General features: G+C 42.6%; 1 protein-coding gene across 5 annotated transcripts in view; it reads right to left on the reverse strand.

Moving 5' to 3' along the window:
• TMEM132B (transmembrane protein 132B) overlaps window positions 1–21,370 on the reverse strand; it is a 210,754-nt gene that overhangs the window by 55,808 nt on the left and 133,576 nt on the right. For 2 of the 5 annotated variants that reach the window (XM_086856500.1, XM_086856499.1), the window contains exon 4: window positions 10,065–10,251. In XM_086856500.1, the coding sequence (XP_086712626.1) occupies window positions 10,065–10,251 (187 nt within the window). Of the gene's footprint in view, window positions 1–9,447; window positions 9,456–9,698; window positions 9,718–9,755; window positions 9,782–10,064; window positions 10,252–21,370 lie in introns of those variants that run through there. The other 3 variants (XM_086856501.1, XM_086856502.1, XM_086856503.1) reach the window with 3 other exon arrangements.

Here is a 21,370-nt window from a genome sequence, read left to right on the forward strand (position 1 = left end):
AGCGCTTTGACAGAAAGAGAACCCAAACAGTTTGATGCTCATTTTCTTGCATAAGTTACATAATTAAGAAAACTTATGCAACTGATAAGCAATAGCTAATACTTAATTTTAAACTACAGATGAAGTGGGACATCTATCATCTTTAATTTGGGTTGAAAAGCCCATGAGGAAAGGGGAAAATAAGAAACAGCTGAGCTGTGAAGGCTGGAGGAAGGACTGGCAGTGTCACGGGGCCATCACACCTCACAGGGCTGGAGGGTTGCTTTGAACAGAAATTGCTGGGCCCTAGAAACCAGATAATGTTCCAGGGTAAATATTTGATTTGAGCTGGCAATCTAGAGGCAAGAGACTCAACAGCCATCACAGCTCCCTGTTCTGACATGGAATTTAATAGCGTGCTTTTCCCTTTGAAATTTGCTCTTCATTAGGTGAGCTTTGGAATGGAGGCTGAAACAATGAGGGGCTTTGACTCTGCAGCAGATCAAATGCATTTCAACATCCACACACTCAGGAATAAATGACACACTAATGAGACACAGAGATCAAATGCTCTGTTTGCCACTCAAATCTGCAGCAATATGAGGTACATCAAGGCTGTTAACCCATGCCTGGCACTCTGGGATGCTGCAGGGTCCAAATGGCCCCACGTTTTCTTTCTCTCAAGCTGAATTCTCATGGCTCCTCCTCTTTTACAGGGCCAAGCCAACAACTATAGGAATTACCAGCTCCTGGCCACAAGGAAACAAGAGGAGGAGGAAGGGTATGTGAAGGAATGGGGATGAATGATGAATTTGATTTTGGGGTTGTACTTTCTACCTTTTTCCCTCCACTCTTTACAAAACCTTACAGGGACACAGCACGAGCAGCAGCAGCAACCACTGGCTGTGATCAGTGTGTCAGGACAAGGAATTGAGGAGGGCAGGACTTGAGGAGAGCTGGAATTGAGGAGAGCAGGAATTAAGAGAGCAAGAATTGAGGAGAGCAGGAATTGAGGAGAGCAGATGAATGAGGAGAGCAGATTTGGGTTCTCTCCCAAGCCCCAGCACAGCAGCCTCACCACCACTGCTCTCATGGCCCTGAGGTTTTGGGCAGTGATATTCCCAGCTGTGGAAAGCAGCTGGAATGATGAGAGTTGTTGCCATTCCAATGCATTTACCAGCCCAGAATTCCAAGATCCCAGAGATGATGCAAAACTCTTTTAGCTTCTCCCTGTCCTTGTTCCCACATTTGTGGGACGCCAAAATTTCACCCCTCAAAACTCTCTGGATCTGTTTCTTCCCCTCCAACCACAGCAGTGGCTGCATTTATTCCCTCTGGAGCAGTTGGAATTTGCAATGCCTGCTCTCCCTGCCCTCCCCAGCTCTGCTGCCTCTCTCCCACCCCACGAGTGAGTGTTCTCTTCTGCCTCTGATGGATTTTGAAAGATTCACCAAAAAAGTGCCAACCAGCACAAATTGCAGCTTGGCCTGAGCCCCACAGGCAGATCTGGGAAGTGCTAATTCCCAAACTGCAGAACTGAGCAATGCAGAATATCCCAAAGCTGTCCCAAAGCTCTGGGTTGGAGTGTCCTGATCATTTAATAAAGCTGCTTAGCATTTTCACTAAAGCTGAGGTACCTTTGCAAGAAATTTCTTCCCCCACAATAGCTGTCTATAGCTGTGTTTCAACTTCCAAAGCCCTTGGATTGCTCCTCTGCTCCATCTTTATGCTGCTATTTCAATTTAATTAAAAAAATAGAAACTACATGAAAAGTAATTCCTAAGCCTAACTATATTGGGGCCATGTAAATCAGACATAACTACACTGAGGTCAGTGACAGCTTGGAGCAGGAGCTGTGCACAACACAAATGACTGTTTAAAAAGGAAAGCTTTCATTGCAGCATGTACATAAAAAATATTGTATTACATATACACATATACACACAACACAAAGTTAATTTATGTAGAAAGGACTCGTTTTGCTGTACATAATAAATGCAGACTGACTACCAAATATTCCTAATAATGCTTCCTCTCCAGCTAGCAGAACAGCTCAAAAACAAACATCATTTTGTTCATGTGTGTCCATTATATTCCTGTGCTGATTTAATTAACAGTAATTTCAGTATCTTGGAGATTTCTTCTCTGTTTTACAAATGATGCCCTTTAGATGAGGGCTTTACAGTGGTCAGCTGTGGACCAAGACTAGAATGCTAATTGGCAATAAAACCAGAGTGAGCACGCTGCACAAACTTACAGATGAACCAAATTATTGGGTAATTGTTAAGGAACACCAAGAGTTTTGTAGGCAGACAAAGTAAAAGCTTTGTACTTTTTCCTCCTGGGTCCTGGTAATGCTGTGCACTGCTCCCAGCCCTTTGGGAGGCTCAGCTCATCCCTGTGATATCTCCCTGTCAGGAGGGTCACTGTGCCCTCACTCCAGCCCTGCAGGGGCTCATCCTCATCCTCATCCTCATCCTCATCCTCATCCTCATCCTCATCCTCATCCTCTGGCAGGAAATCCCTCCCTCAGAAAATCTCAACTCCCATCAGAAAATCTGTCATAAAAAGAAGCAAACTTAAGGGAGCAGAGGTATCCCCAGCTCAGCAGAAGACACCTCTTAGCATTTCCCTCTGCACGTTTATTATTGGAAACACTTACTTCTAAAAGAATTTAGTGCCTGTGCACCCTGGAGAGGATTTTCTAGGAATAGTAACTGTCCACATGGCTCAGAGAAACCTGAGATCATTCTGGCTGCAGGAGTGGCTGCATGTCCTCCTACCCTTGATAAACGTTACCTCTTCCAAACCCAGCTTTATTTAGAACCCCCTGCCCAAAGCTGCTCCAGAACTCCTCAGTGGGTTCCAAACCACAGCTCATTATCCAAAGCAGGCCTGTGTGGTGCAGAATTGAGGCACCATGGGTGTGAGCTCTCTGCAGAGCCCTGCACACACAGTAAGGCAGGGCAGGAAGAGCAGAGTCTGTGCCAAGGGGGTTAATCCCAGGAGCAGCCACAGCTTTGGGACAAGCTGGGGGACAGGAGCGAGGGGTGCCACCAGCAGGAGGGGCAGCAGAAATCCCCCTTGTCTGGCCCCAGTGTTGCTTGCTCATAAATGAGCTCCAAAACTGCATTTTACAGCGAGGACAAAGAGGAACAGCAAGGCCAGACTTAGCACAGCCTGGCCACACTTAGGCCACACTCAGACCATTATTTGTGAGAGCAGCACAGGGCTCCCGTGGCACAGACAATCCTGCCCCATTCCTGTGTGGAAAATGCTCTAAGGACAAACAGGGGGTAGGAAAAGCCAGGCTGCAGTGCTGGAAGGGCCTTCATCCACAGGACAATCACTTGCATTCATCCAAACTGCAAACAACTGACAATATGTGAGAAAATCACTGCAATTTGGGGAGATTCAGAGTGACTTCCAAGAGGTGGAATAGTGGGAAATGCTGCCTGGAGGACTCGATCCTAAAGGATCTGGAGCATTTGGCATCAGCCTGCTCTACATGTTCATTAATAATTTGGACTCTGATTGTAACGAGTATCAGCAAGTGTATCAAATTTCATGAAAGCAAATTATTGGTTCCCAGTGGAATAACATGGTGCTTTACTCAAGCAGGCACAAAACACGAGGATGAAAACCTCATATAATCTCCAGCTATTGTCATTCAATGTTTATCATCCAACACAGTAGAATACAATTCTTATCTTTGATGGATGTGGCACACAATAGCTGTTTTCTTGAGTGCATCATAAATATTAATAGTATTCACAGAGCTTCTTAAAATTTGTCATGTCACATTGCTTTCATGGAAACATTCAAAATGCCATTATTTTTGTCCCACCAATGGCAAATTTCCCTTTCGTTTCTTTCTTTTTCACTCTTGAAATTAAATGGTAGAGGATGTTTAACTGAGCAGAGGAAAAAAAGGGATAATGGTTCACATTGAGCCATTCCAAAAACCTACTTCAGATGCCCAGAATTAGACTGAAAGAGGAAAAAATGTGATATCCTTTGGAAAACACAGTCCAGTTAAAAATGAAACACTTGATGAAATTGAAAAGATTTGTCTGGAATTTCATTTTTGGAAGAACACTGAGGAATAATGCTGACATTACCAAAATGTTCCTAGTCTGCCATATTCAGAATGGGACATTTTCACTTCAGGAAGAAAAAGTGCTTTTTTTCTCCCAAAATAGAATATTTGTACACGATTGTGAATATCCTGGGCTGCATCCAGAGCAGTGTGGGCAGCAGGTGAAGGGAGACAGAGATAACTCTGCCCCTCTGCTCTCCTGAGATCCCACATGGAGAGCATGTGGGATCCTGAGATCCCTGGAGCTGCTCCAGGGCTGGAGCCCTCTGCCATGGAGCCAGGCTGGGAATGTTCCCCTGGACAGGAGAAGCTCCAGGGAGAGCTCAGAGGGCTCAAGGGGCTCCAGGAGAGCTGGAGAGGGACTGGGGATGGAGGGACAGGACACAGGGAATGGCTCCCAGTGGCAGAGGGCAGGGCTGGATGGGATTTTGGGCAGGAATTGTTCCCTGGCAGGGTGGGGAGGGGTTGATATGGAATTCCCAGAGCAGCTGGGGCTGTCCCTGGATCCCTGGCAGTGCCCAAGGCCAGGCTGGACATTGGGAGCTCCTGGGACAGGGGAAGGTGTCCCTGCCATGGCTGGGGTGGCACTGGAGGGGCTTTAGGGTCCCTTCCAACCCAAACCATTCTCCAATTCTGTCATTTAATCAAGTTGAATCAGACACCTCAGCTCTACAAATAAATGAGTTTAGCTGCTGTTAAACAGCTTTGATGACTAAAACAGCGTTTCAGGGTGTGTGATCACAATGCAAACTGAAATCCCCCAAAGCCCATGTGGGCATTCCTCACATCTGCTGCCACACATCGCTCCCCCAGAGTGCTTCAGTCAAAGCCTTCCCCTGATCAAACTTAATAAAACCTTCAGTGCTTTGTGTTTTGGTTGATGTGTTTCAAGAAATCTCTTCAAATTTCATCTTTCTCCATAAAATTCACCCTGTGGTTTTCGGAGCAGCCTGACAAAACAAAACCATTTCATTCTCTATGACAATTAATTTGGAGATGGTAATAATTGCACGAGATCCTATCTCTGCTACAGGGACATAAAACACTCGCTATGGGCATGGGAAATAAAGTAATACAAAAGAAGAATCTTTTTTTTCCTATTCTGTACTCTCTCCACAGTAGTTAATTTGCTCTGAGTATAAAATCAATCCTTCCAGTGTGGGATTTTAGGAAAGCTCGAGGCTTCAATCCCACTGCCATTAATCAGTGTTAAAATTCACACCAAAATCTGTGATCTGGGAGCCACAGATTCCAGTTTTATTTAAAAACAATGTTGATAATCCCTATAATATTTCTGGGATGAAGATCTACTCTAGATTGAATTTGTATTTAAATATTTTTTTCTATGAAATGGTGAATGTTGGGAAGGACAAAATCCCATTCTGGGCAGGTTCCTTTGCATGCAAAGTACAACAGAAAGGCACTGTTAAAAAGGAGCTGCAAAGCCAAAGGTCAGAGTGACTTCAAGTAAGAAATATGCATTAAGTGCAATGGATAAACACATAGGGGATGATTTTGCACATAAATGAATTTAACCAACTTCTGAAAAATATGTAAATCATCTGGGTTTGCCTGAAATGATTGATCCTGTCCTGGTTTTTATATTCCAGAATTAAGTGGGTTTGGTTTTTATGCCCAACACCAGAGCAAGCAAAGGAAAAGCTGGTACAGCCTTGTCATTTTCCCTTTTAGTTTAAGGTGCAGGTAAGCTGCTTTCTAAGTCTGGCTCAGCTTCCACCTTGGGCTGAGTGTGCTCCTTTAATTGGTTTCTGAATATAAATTCCATTAGCAAACCATGATTTCTGTAGAAAAAATAAATTCTTTCAAGTTTTTTTTTCTTGAACAAATCAGCCAAGTGTTGCTCTCAGCAATCCCATTTCAGCCTGAGTTACAGAAATGGGCACATTTAAGGACAATTTTTCTGGGTGTTCTTGTCTGGCATTAACCAGAAATGCGATTTTCCAACCTCCTATTTAAGTGATTCACAACATCAGGAAACCATTACTCGACCAATAGCTCCCAGTTTTGGGGGAGGAAACAAAATTCCTGAAGACACAGTTCAAATACTTGTAGGAAATAAATGTTTGGGGCTGAGGGGCACAGAGTCCTGGGGAAATATTGATTGTTGCATTTGGAAAAAGCTTTGGAATAATGACAGTCTGGGACTCACAATTCCCTTCCTACACCAGGGAGGATTTGCAGCATGGACATCTAAAAGAGCAGCACTGCCAGTCACAGACCAAGCCATCGTTTTCCCAGATAAAAAGACAACACCAGGTATTTTTCTATCATTAAATCTATTGTTCCTCAAGCCTTCAGCCTCAGCTGGAGCCTTCTTATAAAAACCAGTTAAAATACATCTCTTCAATGTCTTGTTCTTTAACTAAGTTCCTGGTTGCCTGGAAACTCTGTAAAAAACCTGGATTTTATTTTTTTTCTCTTTTTCTTTATATTTTTGCCAAGTGTTGGTTAGATAACAGATTAATCAAATCACAGTTGTTTGTGACAGAAACCTGGATGACAGACTCAAAGCTGGGGAAGTGTTTGTTTTTTGCATCCCAGGAGCGTCAGACTCCACTGATGACCTTGCTACCAGCAGCTCTCCACAACTATGGAAATTGCAGATGATGCCTGCCTAGATCAAGAGCAGTAACTGAGAATTACAGAATTATATCATCACTGGACAGAACAGATTTATCTGTGCTATCAGTTTCTGTAATTAGCAGGACATCCACTTCCACTTTGCAAGATTATTATATCACATTTTTATATTAAGACAAATCAAGCTGTCTAGCTCAGATCCAACTTTAGAATGTTCTGCTGGACCTTCTGGATGCCTAAAACACACCTTCTGCTGCATCAGACATCAACCAGATTCACAACTCCCATCCTATTTCAGTGCCATAAGCCTTATTTTAAAATAATCACCTGCTGTGTTTAAAGTCAGCAATGGTAACAAGCAGAAGAAGAAAATCACATTTTCCCCCTGATACTCAGTAGCAGAACAAACAGAGGAAGCAAGAAGAGCTCTGGCTGTGCTTTCCTCAGCTTGGTCTGTTATTCTGCTGTGTTTGATGGGAATGGATCACCTTTGCTTTGGGGGACAGGAGTTCCACGTGCTCACTGGGACAGCAGATGCTGGGAGAATCAATCAGCAGAGATGTTCATCACCAGCAAGGGGAGGAGAGAAGCTCCCAGGGGCAAAGGGGCTGATGTCTGCACCTGACAGTGGATCCTGGAATGTTAAACGGAGCAGATCCCACGTTGGTGCCCCACAGGAGGATGGTGCAGCCAGAAACCTGCGGGGATCTCCAAACCTCCCTCCTCAGCAGCTCCCAGAGCCATTTCTAGAGATAAAATCTCTCAACAACTTTTGATCTCAAGAGGTAATGACAAAAAACTTAGATAAAACTAAATATTCCTTCCACTCTCCTCCAAAGAAACCTCCAGGAGTTAAATATTCCAGCTTCTAAGGAATCCTCCCATCCCTGCTTTTTTACCTGAATTCATTCAGCCTAAACAAAACAAGAGTTTGGGTGACAAAGCAGCATTTACAGCCTTCAAAGCCACTCATCCCTGCTGCCACTTGTTCCTAAAGGTATAAATTCTACCTCTTTTCAAACCAAAATAGTTTTTAGAGATAATAAGTAAGAGCATTTTAAGATTAAGTGTTTTGGAAAGTACCTTTAAGAATATAAAAGGGGACTTAGAAGTCATGCAGAAACAGGTAAAACTAAGTAAGTGTGACTTCATTTAATTTTCTAGTCTCATCAAGCTTAGTTTATTCAGGTCTGATTAATTAATGTCTGCAAAGAGTTCTGAAAGTATAAAACACTACATAAATACTAAATAATAATAGAGTACTTAAGGAAAAGCTCATTTGTTAATTTGCACGGAGTTTTAGGAATTAGCATTTATTTATTTCCCCTGTGCAAGCAGGCCCATTCAAACCCTTTTTTATTAGAAAATACTTTGGCAGCTACAGGACGATGGATTTCATGTATTTTATGTGTTTCAGGTCACAGAAAATTGCTGAGACTGGATGTTTCAATTACTGGGAGCTCAAGGAGCTGGGGAGAACTGTGAGGTGGTGCAGAAAGCAGGCTCTCCTTCAAAATGAAATTTTGTTTTAGTTTCTCTCATTATTGCAAAAGTTTTATTTATTTACATATGTGGAACTCACTGAATATGTCTATAAATACAACTGAGATTTATTATAGGAGGATCATTCAAATGGAAATGAATTATTTGAGAATTAAAGTTCATTTTAATTTGGAGGATTTTCCAGCTAATTTCTCCACCTTTCTTTCATCTCCTACATTTTCAAAAAAGAAAAAAAAATGGGAATAGAAGAAAACACTCTATTGACTTTTCTGTAATTTCTTCCCTATCACTGGGCTGCCAAGTGTAGCCTTTGGCAGTGGGAAATGGAAATTAAAATTATTTGGGGGCCTTGTTTCCATTACAAGCATCTTTCCTTGCTTCTGCTCATGCCAGTGGTCATGCAGAGGAAAACACCAATATTTTGCTGTTTATATATTGTAATAGAAAGAAAATCAGCACACATCGACTCAGAAAGGAAGGGCAAATGTTCATGAGGAAGCAAGTAAAAAAAGGGTGGGTGTTTCTGAGGGAAGTGCTGGAACATCCAGACTCTCTGGCTGTTTCTCTGGTTTTACACCTGAATTTCCCCACTGAAATCCTTGTTCATGTGTAAAGCTCTGGGACTAAAAAGCCCACCAGGCCCAAACACAGGTCAAAGGTCCCTTCTAGAAAAGGTGCCTCTGATTTTACCAGGAGATATTTGAATTTCTTAAATAAATCATCAGCTTCAAGCTTGCTGCACACGTCCACCTTAAACCTGCAGGACACCTCCAAAGTATTTTATCCTTTCTGTGTAACTCAAACCAGGCCTTTTATTAAATTGATACTTTGCAGCTCACTGGACTATTTGGCTCTTTTGGGGGAAATGAGCAGCAAACAGTCCAGTTGTTTGGTTTAGCAATGAACTTTCCCACACATGCAATGCTAATTTATTTCAATGTCCCCACTAATGCCAACATTTACCCTCAGAGCTGTGGCAGTCCCATTCTCACAGCAAAGACAACGGCTCCAGAGGAGCAATTTCCATGAACCAGGCCAATAACCCACAAACGGGAAAGGATTTTCACAAAAGACCCAAATGGTTTCCAAGGAGCCATTACGGAACATCAGGTAAATAAAATATTATTGAAATGTATTTTTTGCATTTAAATCACTTGCAGCAGGTGCATAGGAAGCAGCTCATAATAAAAAGGCTCCCATTCCCTGGAATACTAACGAGCATCAACAGAAACATCCAGGAAAAGGGAGGAACAGCAGGTTCTTACCATGGCAAGGGGAATGATTCCCACAAAGTCATCCAAGAAAAGGGAGGAGCAGCAGGTTCTTACCATGGCAAGGGGAATGATTCCCACAAAATCATTCAGGATAAAGGAGCAGCAGCAGGTTCTTGCCATGGCAAGAGGAAAAATTCCCACAAAATCATTCAGGAAAAAGGAGCAGCAGCAGGTTCTTACCATGGCAAGGGGAATGATTCCCACAAAGTCATCAAGAAAAGGGAGCAGCAGCAGGTTCTTACCATGGCAAGGGGAACAATTCCCACATTCAGGAAAAGAGAGGAGCAGCAGGTTCTTACCATGGCAAGGGGAACAATTCCCACAAAAACACTCAGGAAAAAGGAGCAGCAGCAGGTTCTTACCATGGCAAGGGGAACAATTCCCACATTCAGGATAAAGGAGGAGCTGCAGGTTCTTACCATGGCAAGGGGAGCAATTCCCACAAAAACACTCAGGAAAAAGGAGCAGCAGCAGGTTCTTACCATGGCAAGGGGAACAATTCCCACAAAAACATTCAGGATAAAGGAGCAGCAGCAGGTTCTTATCATGGCAAGGGGAACAATTCCCACAAAATCATTCAGGATAAAGGAGCAGCAGCAGGTTCTTACCATGGCAAGGGGAACGATTCCCACAAACATCGTTTGGCTGACGAAGATCTCGGACACCACGAGCTCGCTGACGGAGTCGTCCCGTGGATATTCCACCTGCCAGGTGATCTGCTGGGCCCCCGCCAGGCTGCTGGCGTTGTCGATCTCAAAATCCATCTGCAGGATCTCATAGGAGGTCATGTTTGCTCTGGAAAACAAGGCAGAGTTCCCCACAACATCACTGGGATGTTGGTAACAAAATGGATTTTCATTTCTCTTCCCTCCTCACCAGTAGATTAAATTCAACGTGCAGACTTGAGGCTCTGAGAGAAACCTAAATAAAACTGCACATGCAGAACTTTCTAAGTAAGATGAAACTGTATCTTTTAGTTTCCTGAAATGGAGGCATTTTTCCCATTAAACTCAGGCATTCATTCTCCATAATCACAATGAACTTACAGAATAAGCCACAAACCCTTGGAAAAGCATTGCACAGATGTCGCTAAATTATTTAATATACCATTATTATAATTTTGATGCTGCAAAACAACAGAATACTTGGCCATTCCTCATGTTCTACCAGAAATGAGCTCTTGTGGAGGGAAAAAAAGTCTTTCAAACCCAAACTGGTCTTTATCTCAGTGAAAAAATGGATTTGCAGAAATTATACATGACAATAAATGAGGGGTAGATTATCCCTATTTTCAATTCATGACAACATTCTCCTCGTCAGTGGTGCAGACTTGTAATTATATGGCAATCATATATTTCTCATCTGGAAATAAAAGTTTAAAAGTAAAGAAATGGATATAAATGCACAGCATTGAGAACTGAATTTAAGAATTACTTCTGCTTCCTTTCTCAACAACAGCTCTTATCCCTTTCCTCAGGTCCAAAGCTATGCAAATATTAATAATTAATCCTCAGGTTAGAAACACAAATCTTGTTTTTGTGTTAAGCGAAGCAAACAGACACCAAGATTTAACCAAGTGCACTTGGTTAGCAAACAGACCTTTGCTCATCCAAACTTCCCCAAAAACTGACTTGTTTTACAAATCACACCAAGTTTACACACAAATATTTTCAAAGAACTCAAGTTCCTGCCCAGGACTCCCAGACAGACCCTGCAGTGTGGGGACCTGATGGAGGTCACAGGCACAGAGAGGGGATGGAAAGGCTCTGACTGCAGAGCCAGCTCTTCCTCTCTTGGAGAAACACCTGATTTTATCAATACTCATTAAATTTTGGGGTAACATCTGAATTTGCTGTACATCAGGCCAATGGTACATTCATTATCTGTGTGTCCTTCCCCAAAGCAGCCGTTCCAAGAGCTGTGCTCACAGGAACTTTTAGCTGCTGCTGCAGACAACAGGGACTTAAAACATCCTTCTCCTCTTCCCAAATGCACAGAGGCAGAATCTGGGTTTGCCATATGGTTTTGAAGGAGAATTGTAAAGGGAAAAAAAAAAAAATCTGAGCAGGAATTATTGATTTTTGTGTTTTCTTTCTGACAACAAACAACCTAAACATATGCTTCAATGCCTGGAGGATAAATATTTTCCATGCTGACAGAAGATGATATCCACCTCCAGGCAAAACTAGAAGCTATTAAGGCATTTTTTGTGTGGCCAACCAGACAACCAGCAAAAACCTTTTAAGATAAATTTTATTACATAATAATAGGGATGTAATTAAACCATTTCTGTTAAAAACATAAACTCAGCTTCATAGTTTTCTGTGTATCACCTCCAGCTGTTTGTTCTATCTAAATTGCATAAAATTAATTTGCTCACAACACAGAACTAAAATTTAGATATGAGCTTTACACTAACTATGGATTTAGATATTTGGCCTATTAAGGTATGTTTAGGTCTGCAATTTCACTTCACTCTGTTCAGGCCAATAGTTTTTACTCACAAAGACAGCCAGGAGTGGTTTCAAATTGAGAACAAATCCACCAGTGGAGGATTTGGGTACAGAGACACCAATTAAATAATAGGTCAGCTTAGTCTGCAGTGACAAATCCATTCCATGGTCCCAGTGACTGACACTTCTTTGATTTCAGAGTTCAATTATTGCTTTCCTGTTTTTCTTTTTACATATCCAGAAAGAAAGCACAATACTGGGTTAATATTTTATACATAAATCTCCCTCAGATGCAGCGACATTAACAGGGGAATTAAAATGAAGCTGTTCTCCCAGGTCTCCATCCTGCTTCCAAAGAGAATCCTTATCACCACTTGGAAAAACAACACCAAATTTGGTTTATCAAAGGTTTTCTGCTCTGTCTCAATAGCCAATTATGTATTATGACACATTAATATTGATTAAAGAAGGCTCCACTTCTCTCTTGGGCCTCTGCTGAAAGAGATGGCCTTGAACCATCTTTCACCTCCAAAGCCCCCCCTGAGTGCACAGCTTTAGCAAACCAGGATTCAGCTTTCTGCACTCTTATTCCCCAGCAGGTGAATGAATTTAATATGAAATCATGGTCTTCTTTTGTCCTCTTCAGAGACTGAGCCTTGGAGCAATGCCAGGTGCTGTGGTATCTGGGACACCGAGTACCCCACGGATGAATCCACCCTCTTTGTTCTGAGCTTCTTCCCAGGTTACAACTCTAACAAACTCATGATAAAACCTGAAAAGTGGATTTCTTTCATGTTCAGACTACTGCTCACCTACTGCCTGCTGCATCTCTTATCCTACAGAGGTTTCCTGGTAGAAAGGCTGGTATTACATTCATAATTCTTGCAATTTATTAACCATCCTCTGTAATACCATGTGGGAGACCACTGCCTTTTTCTGCTGAAATTGATGGAGGTTGCTAAAGTAAAACCAGAGATAAATTAAACCATAATCAAGACCTCAAATGTCAGCATTTACTTATGTCAGCTCCATTAGCTGATAAATTCCCATCCCAACACCTGCATTTCAATTCCTCTCCTGCCTGTGCAGCATATCACTGTAACCCTTTTTAAAAGCACTTGTTCCTGCTTTTAAAACCTTCAGCTCTTGGTGTGATTTGGACCAGAACCTCGCTCTTGGTAGCCACTGTCCATCTGCAGCTGCCTGGAGAAGACAAAATGCCAGCAGTGGCAAAATCCACGAGCAGAGAAGACAAGGACTGTAACTCATGCTGTTATCAGCCATTAAATCCCTCTAAACCAAACTTCATCCTATCAAGATTATTCAGCTTTTCCTGGAGACTCATTTCATTTTTCTCTTAAATAAGTTTGAACTCTTGGGGAGAGTCTGATGGAATCCAAGGACTATAAATCACTCTCCCTTCCGTATCTTTCCACTCTTTTTAGTTAAATATTTCTATTGTCCAGTGAAGTTTTTTCCTGGTTTAGGATTTTGCCAAACTCTAGTTTAGAGAAGCAATAAAAAATAAAAAGTCAAAATTACTTTTATAAAAAAAGATTATTTCCTGCAAGCACAAGGAAAAGACCTTATAATTTTAGGCAGCTGGCATGCTTGCTAATAAGTCCATTTCTATGGAAATGAGTTCATAACTATTAATTTTGCCTGCTCCTGATCTATTCTTGATGAGCCTTTCAAATTTAGAAAAGCGCTTCATGATTCTCTCAATTTGGTAATTACTAACTCCCTTTGATGAATCCAGCCCAGTGTTTCAGACATGAGACATTCATTACACATTTTTCTCTCTGGTGAGAGGAGGAAAAAAAGAACCCCATGGGTCTTTTTGGATTTATTTCCTCTCACAAACTCCTGTAAGTAGGTCCTCTTCTTCAAATGGTGATTTATAATCCTATTTGCGTACCTTCACAATCCTGCCTCTGCTGGGGCTGGAAGAACGTCCAAATCCTTGAGATTTCTGCACAATCTCCCATTGTCTGGCCTCATATCTGTCTGATATTTCCAGCAGGTCCCAAGCAGCCCAGCCAGGCTTTGGCACAGCCCAGCCCTCATCCCACACCCAGCAGGTGGGAGCTGTGATCCCAGCCTGGAGCCGAGTTTGAGCTCAGAATGGCAAATCCATCCCAAAGAAATCCATCCTCAGCTCCAAGCAGCTCCAGAATAAAGGAGTTAGCAGGGCAGGAAAGTGTTGCTAAGTCCCAACAGACACATCCATGTTGTAGGTGGCTACAAGGAGCTGCAGTTTATTTTTACAAAATAAAGGATCACTGTGAGGCTCCAGCACAGCTCTGACGTGAGAGGCTTTAACCAGCACCACAAAATCACCCGAGACTGAAACAACACCAAACTGAATTTGTCTGAGCCTGGCATGGAATTACTGAATTCATGGAATGATACTCAGTCACTGGCACCATGGCAGCAGCAACAGCACAACTGCTTCGTATTTACCTTAAATAAACCAAATGATTGAGTGTTGAGGAAGATCTGCATTGCTAACCAAGCTGAAGGGGCTGCCCTGTGTGTTTGGGGAGACAGTGAGAGGTGCAGGGTGACATTTCAGGGCCACCCCCAGGCTCTGCTGGCTCCCACTCATGGGTCAGCAACAATTGAGCTGATAAAAGTCAGACCCTTCTATCACTGCACTTGGCTATTACAGGAAATCACGAGTTCCATTCACTCATAAAATAATGTTTTCAGTAAACAGCAATTTGGTTATGAGACCCACAGCAGTGTAAACAATACCCTCAAAAATGGAGCAGATGTGAGGTATTGGAAAATAATAAATGTGGCGTATCGTGTTGCTTGAGAGTCTTTTCCAGGTTGATAATGGACAATTACAGCAAATTGTAACCAAATTCTATAAGAATTCAGTGACCTTACATTGCCAAGGTACATTAGTTTATAAAATACCTCAGTAAAAAAGGTCTCACTCTTTTGATCCCAAGAGGATTAATTTTGTAATGATGGTTTACTGAAGAGAAAACACAAGTGGAGGCTTTTCAAAAACTGACTGGAAATGCTCAAGACCCCAGTTTCCTGCAGAAGTCAAATGATGCAGCAGATGGCCAGGACCTGTCAGGGAAAAGATCCAGACCAAAGGTCCTGACCTTCTCCCCCTGAGGAAATGAAGATCCTAGCAGCCTGAGATGAAGGAAATGAAAGCAGATGCCGAGCAGGGGCAGCATGCAGTTTCTGAGGGATGAAGATTTTCATGCTGAGCGCTGCCTTCCTGCCCAGGGAACCTCGGAGCAGAAGCCTGGGGCTTCCCACAGCTCCAACATCCCCAGCCCTCCTCCCCAGGGTGGAGCACCTGGTGTCACACACCAGCTTTGATTCCATAAAGGATGTCAACACCCAAACCCTTCACGAAGGATTGGGATGAGGCTGTAAGGACACAAAGCTGCTGTCTAACAGAGAATTTGCTTTGTTGTCCATATTCTCCCAAACGTTTTTTGGTGCCTGATCTCAGTTTTCTTTCACTGCCATAAAAATTCATGCTCTTCACAGATGTAGAGGCAAAAAAAATGGCTAGAGAGGATGAAGCCAAGCTGCCAAATCCACTAAGAATGTATGGATTGACACAGCATGTTTTAATAATCCAGTAAAAGCCATAAAAACAACGAGAAAATATTTTTGTTCCAAACACGCCATCAAGACCAGGTATTATGATGTTATTTTGCTTAGCCAACATTTTCCCACAACTGAAAACAATAAATCTAGATAATGAGCAAACCTTTTAAGCTCTTCAGCTTCTCCACTGCCAATTCACAACTGTGCTGCTCACTAACAATGTGCAATAACTTCCACTTTATTTGATTTTATCAACATCATCATGACAACCCTGGAGACAACTGAGACAATTGCTTCAATTATTTTTATTTGCTTGCACCCTTGTGACAGTGCACAGAAATGCTTCTGGTAAAAGAGTCCTTAGATACTCTTTAAGTCAACCTTTAACAAAACAACTTTTAGGACTGAACTTGGGATGGGGGTAACTGGTGAGTTCTATTGGAAACATTTGTACCTTTGTCATTACTCTCCCCTTTTGGAATAGCAAGCAATCTTTTGGGGCTTAAAAAAGCATTTTGATTGCACTGGAATATTTTTCTGACTACTATTTAGAACTTCTTTATTGCTGTGTTGTGTATTTCTTAAAATAAAGATTCTCTGTCAGGAGGAAGCGTCTTGTTGGGAAACATAACAAACACATCCAAGGCCAGGCTTTAGCTGATGTTGGATGCAAATATAGAGGGAGCTATTGTTGTTTAAAAAATAAGAATGATTTTATGATGAAAGACTTATGCTGAAACCTAGCCAGTTAATAAATATCAACAGCCCAAATGGTGCTTGTAATTTTTCTTTAACTATTGAGAAATTCTTACATTTTTACATGCCATAATCACATGGTCTATTTTCAACGTTGCTGTGAGAGCAGCTAAAATATATTATAAAGCAGAGATGAATTTTTAAATAACCAATGATCAAAAATAATCAATTCAGTGGCACAAGAAGCTCTTCGCAGTGCAGGAACTCACATACAAAGCTCTCTGCAGCTTCTCCAAAAGTCTCTAAAAGAGCCAGAGTGCAGCTCAGGGAGCCTGGATGGGAACTTCAGCCAAGCTTTGTGTAAACAGTGCAGCAAACACTTCACCTCAGGGGAGGGACAGGGCATCCAGAGGCTCCATGAGATAGGAATATTCCCTGGAAGTCCCTGGTGACACTGGGCTGTCCATATTGCCACCACACAGGCAAACACCTGAGTTTCCTGCAGGTAATGAAGCCAAAAAAGAAAGTCCACACTTAACGCAGCTCCTCCCCATCCCCACAGCAGGCACCAGCTCAGCACAGCTGGAGATGCTTCAATCAGAGCCTTGCTCTTCCCCAGTCAGCTGTGAAATGGGAGGCAACAGTTTGATTTACCTGTGCCTCCTCCAGACTGATGGTGAGCCTCAGGAGGAGGGAGTGATTCCACACGGCAGCTCCTGGACGTGCAGGGCACGTGAGGCTCTGGAGTTTTGTGTTTATCAGTGCCCCCACAGCTTCCTCACCTTCCCAGGCAGAGATGAGACCTGGGGGAAGTGACCTGGAGACACCCTAACACACCTCAGACCACATCTCCAGCAAGATTCCTCGACATTCTAAGCACTTCACTATTTTAATGAGATATTAGCATGAGGTGATCAGACTTCTCCTTCTGCAGCAATCCCATGAGAAAAGGAAAAGCCTACTCGAGCTAGGAGGAAGCTCCTTGTGATCCAGTTGCTGTTTTGGTTTCAGAATTACAACTGAAGCTGACAGCTGAATCTCCCTGGGGAGAAAAACCAACCAGAGGGGATCTAGAGATGCAAATTCCCCACGCACTGAATTCCTGAATGAAAAGGGAGCCAAGCTGCAGCCTGTGCCAGGAGCACACCTGAAGTGTGCAGGATACACCAAACAGACAAATGGGAATCTCCTCCTCAGTGTTCAGAGTCTCTTTCAACACTTTTGAACTTAATCCTTTGCTCAATGGGCACACTGTGTAAATGACTGAACAGCACAATGCCAAACAGCAAAGACAATGGGAAATTAAAAACCAGTGCACAGCTTGCTAAGGCTGCACAGAACTCATGTCTGCTGTAGAAGCTGCTGTGATGCCACCTGCATTAAATAATTAAAGAAGAAAATCAAAATAGGGGCATAGCAAGAATTATTTTATTCCTCCTACATTCTCTACAGCTCCAAACAAGTTTAAGCACCTAATGAACAAGACTTGGCTTTCTTGGAATCCAATGTACTCTTAGATGGAGAGGAATGTGCAGGGTGTCCTGTGGCTAATTCACACTTGTGCTAAGAAATAAATGTCCATGGCCACATGCTCCAAGTGAGGGCAGGGAGCAGGGCAGCCCATTAACATCACCACAAACGGGACCTCCTCCCTCCCCACTCCCCTGCCAGCCACATGGTGTGCACAAAATTGTTTTATTTTAAAGGCTGATAATTATGTTTTACAAAAGAGTTAAGCTGTTCCTCTCGCTGTTGGTACCCAGCGAACAGACAGTAAAAACATGAAAGTGAAACTGGCACGGAAACATCAGTTTCCCATGTTTTAATTAATAAACAAGATTAATTTATCCAGCTGAGCAAACACAGGGTGGCTCAGGGTCTGGATCCAGTGTATGAACAGAAAGAGCCATCTGCAGTAAATCTCTGTACCTCCACCCTTTGCTAGCTGAGCTTAAAATCCTGCTCTTCACACCAGAACTAAAAGTAAGAGGTAAACAAAGAGTTCCGATCTAAGTCACTCTATTTTTGTCCAAAAATGAATCCAAATTTTCCTAGTCATGCAAAGGTAACTCCAAATAACAAAATGCAGAGGGGTGGATTTAATATTTCTCCTTTTAAAAATCATTCCACAATTATTGTTTAATGGCAGGAAGGTGAGGTCAGCCCCACAGTCACCCCTGGATGTCTCCAGGTCACCTTTCCAAGGGGCAGCCAGGAGCTTGGCATGCTGGAAGACAATGATTTCCCAGCACAGTGACAGCTCAAGGGGAGCTGCTGGGACACTGCTCAAAGCCAAGGTCATACCCTGAGCAAATGAGTGCAGGCACAAGTGAGGAAAAGTGAGGTTCATTCATTCAGCCTCTGATCATGAATAATTCAGAAGGGAAGGGGAGAGGTGGTGTTCCACCCAGCCTGTCCCACCCAGTGTTTATCCCAAAACTTGATCCCAAAACTTCACTTAAAGGAATTTCCTCAGCAGTGAAGCCTTTAACAAGCTGAGATGGAGTGGGCTGGGTGTCCAAGTCACACTGAGGACATTTCCATCCCACCTCTTCTCAGGGAGCCTGAGCAATGACCCAAAATGGCAAAAATGACCCAAACTCAGCAGTGACAAAATCCCTACTGTGGTGGATGTGGTGTAATATTGGCTCCCTTGTTACCCCTGGAACAGTCTTGGTTTTGCTTTTTCATTTTCCTCGCTACTATCAAAAATTTCACCCAAGCAAAAACACCAGCTGTCACCAAGAACAAAGAGAAGGATAAAAGGATTCCTAGAAAAAGAAGGCAGGCTCCTGTAAGCGCTGCAAATCATGCTAAACTACATCAAATATCCCCAACATCATGGGTTAATGCAAAGCAGAATGTACAAAATCATCCTCCTTCTATTCCTCTCTTTTCTGAATCTCTTCAGGATTTCATAATCTCTTCCCTTCTCCCGCCCCCCTCCCAGCTCCCTTCCTCCCCATACAAGAATATGCTCAGCCCTGGAAAATTGTTGAGCTGAAATCCTTAGATTTTGTTGAGGCCTGGCATTCTTTGGACAGCTGTATTTACACCCGTGGCTGCTGGGTAGTCATGCTGGAAGCAATTAGCTTTCATGCTTTTTCAATATCGCCTTTCAAAAACTTTGAGATCCCTCATCTCTACTGATTTAGATGTAGAGAAGCACAGAAAAAAAAACAAAAATAAAGAAAAAAAATTAAAAAAAAGAGTTCATCCATATGCTGAGCTCCTTTAGTCTAATTCAAATGCAGCAACTTCAGATCCCCACCACCTCATGAATGCCACCACAGCCACGTTCCCAGCCCAGCAGGGGAGATGCTCAAAGGCCTTGGAAACCATCACCACAAGGCTCAAAGGCAGCAGCTTCCAGCACTGCTGGGCCCAGGGAAGGTTCAGCAGCCAGCAGCCATCTCTCATGGAGAGGGACAGGTCGCCTTTCAGCACGTCTGTGGAGTTTAACAACACTTTCAAGTGTGTCCTTTATGTTTTTCTAAGAGGAAAATCTGTCACTGCTGGACTATTTAAAAAAAAATAAAGAGAATAAAAAAAAGGAATGGAAAGAAAAACATAAGAGCGTAGCTAAATGTATACTGATTGCAGTAATTGCATCCATTCCTCCACTGGAAAGTCTTGTATTGTATTTCTAATATGTGCTGATAAGTGCATTCACAACATGATTAACTGCCTCCAGACAAGAATGGCTATTATGTTTAACAGACTGATTAGCAAGTGACAGAGCTGCAAACTGTACTCCTGGTAAATTGGCTGCTTTTAAATTACAGCAACTTTTTTATGGTTCCATTTTTAAAATGCAGCGGCTTGTTACACATATGCAACGTAAATTCCTAGCTGACAGTAAGGGATAGAGGATACTGAGCTTTTAACTTTTCATCTTCAGATCTCAATTAAAGCATTGCTCATTTTCTTTTTAATTACACCGAAATCTGCACTGTACATGGCTCTCATCAGGCATCATCTCATTTTCAGTACTGATCTCTCCAAAGCTGCTCTTAAACACAGGGACAGCGATTTCAGACCGTTTCCTTCACAAGTTCTGCCTTGTTTTTGCTGCTCTGTAAGCAGACAACTAAGATGGGATTTAGTGTGTTTTTCCCAGAATTGGGTTCATTCCCCATTCTCACAGCTCCAAGCCCTTTTCCCGTGGATTCTCACCATGCCCAGTGCCCTTGGAGCAAGGCAAAGGGAAGAAGAGCAGGGTCTGGCCCTGCTCAGCTCCTGCAGCTGAACCACAAATCTCAAATCCTCCTCGGTTCAGACTGGCCACGGCATGAGGCTCATCCCTGCTACCACCAGGACTGCTCCTGCTTCAAGTGAAACGAGCTCCTCATTAATTCCCTGTGTTTTATCCAACAAAGGGCAGGATTTGGGCACCCAGCTCCTTGCAGTGCTCCTGAAAATCCTGCCAACCAATGCACGGCTCTGCTCTTTTTGATTGCTCTTATTTTTATCTCTGTAATGTATAAGAGCAGCAGCCTTGGTCTGGGCCCCCGTGTATTTCATATAAACACAGCTATAGAGACAGTCATGACCCCAGAGAGTTTGCAGTCCACAAGACAGAGAGAGAAAAGAGATTTAACCATCAGCACCAATTTAAATTCATCCAGAAAGCACAAACCCTTTAAGTACAAATTTATCTAGAGACTTTCAAGCTCAATGACATCATGTACTTCAAACCAACTTATTTATAACATAAAGCTTAGTATAACTTGTAAGGAGATAGAATAAATCAATTTGCTCTATCACAGAACTTCATCAGATACAATACAGATGGCTCTGCTACCATGGTTAAAAATAACCTACACATTTTTAAATCAGCTCAAGGCATTTATCAAACCAGGAAACTGGTGGAGGAGGATGTTGTCTGGCTTGTACACAGCAATGGGAATATCCACCCAGTAGTTTGGGGCTTTTATTAATCTTATCTCAAGTGTTTATAATTTTATTCTGAACTGGGAGAATTCCGTTTCCAAAATCATTTATCTTTGCTAAATACCAGCACAGAGCAACTTGAAGTTGTCTATTGAATGTAGATTAAGAGGGGAGAAAATAATCCAAAGGGCAGCCTGATTGTAGAAGGGGATAGAAACACTTGAGTAACAAACTCACTCTAAAGCAAACCTGGCTGAGCACCCAGCCCTTCCTGCTGGGTAAAAAAG

Source organism: Cyanistes caeruleus, chromosome 18, assembly GCF_971803275.1.
Source record: "Cyanistes caeruleus chromosome 18, bCyaCae1.hap1.1, whole genome shotgun sequence".
Classification (NCBI taxonomy): Eukaryota; Metazoa; Chordata; class Aves; order Passeriformes; family Paridae; genus Cyanistes; species Cyanistes caeruleus.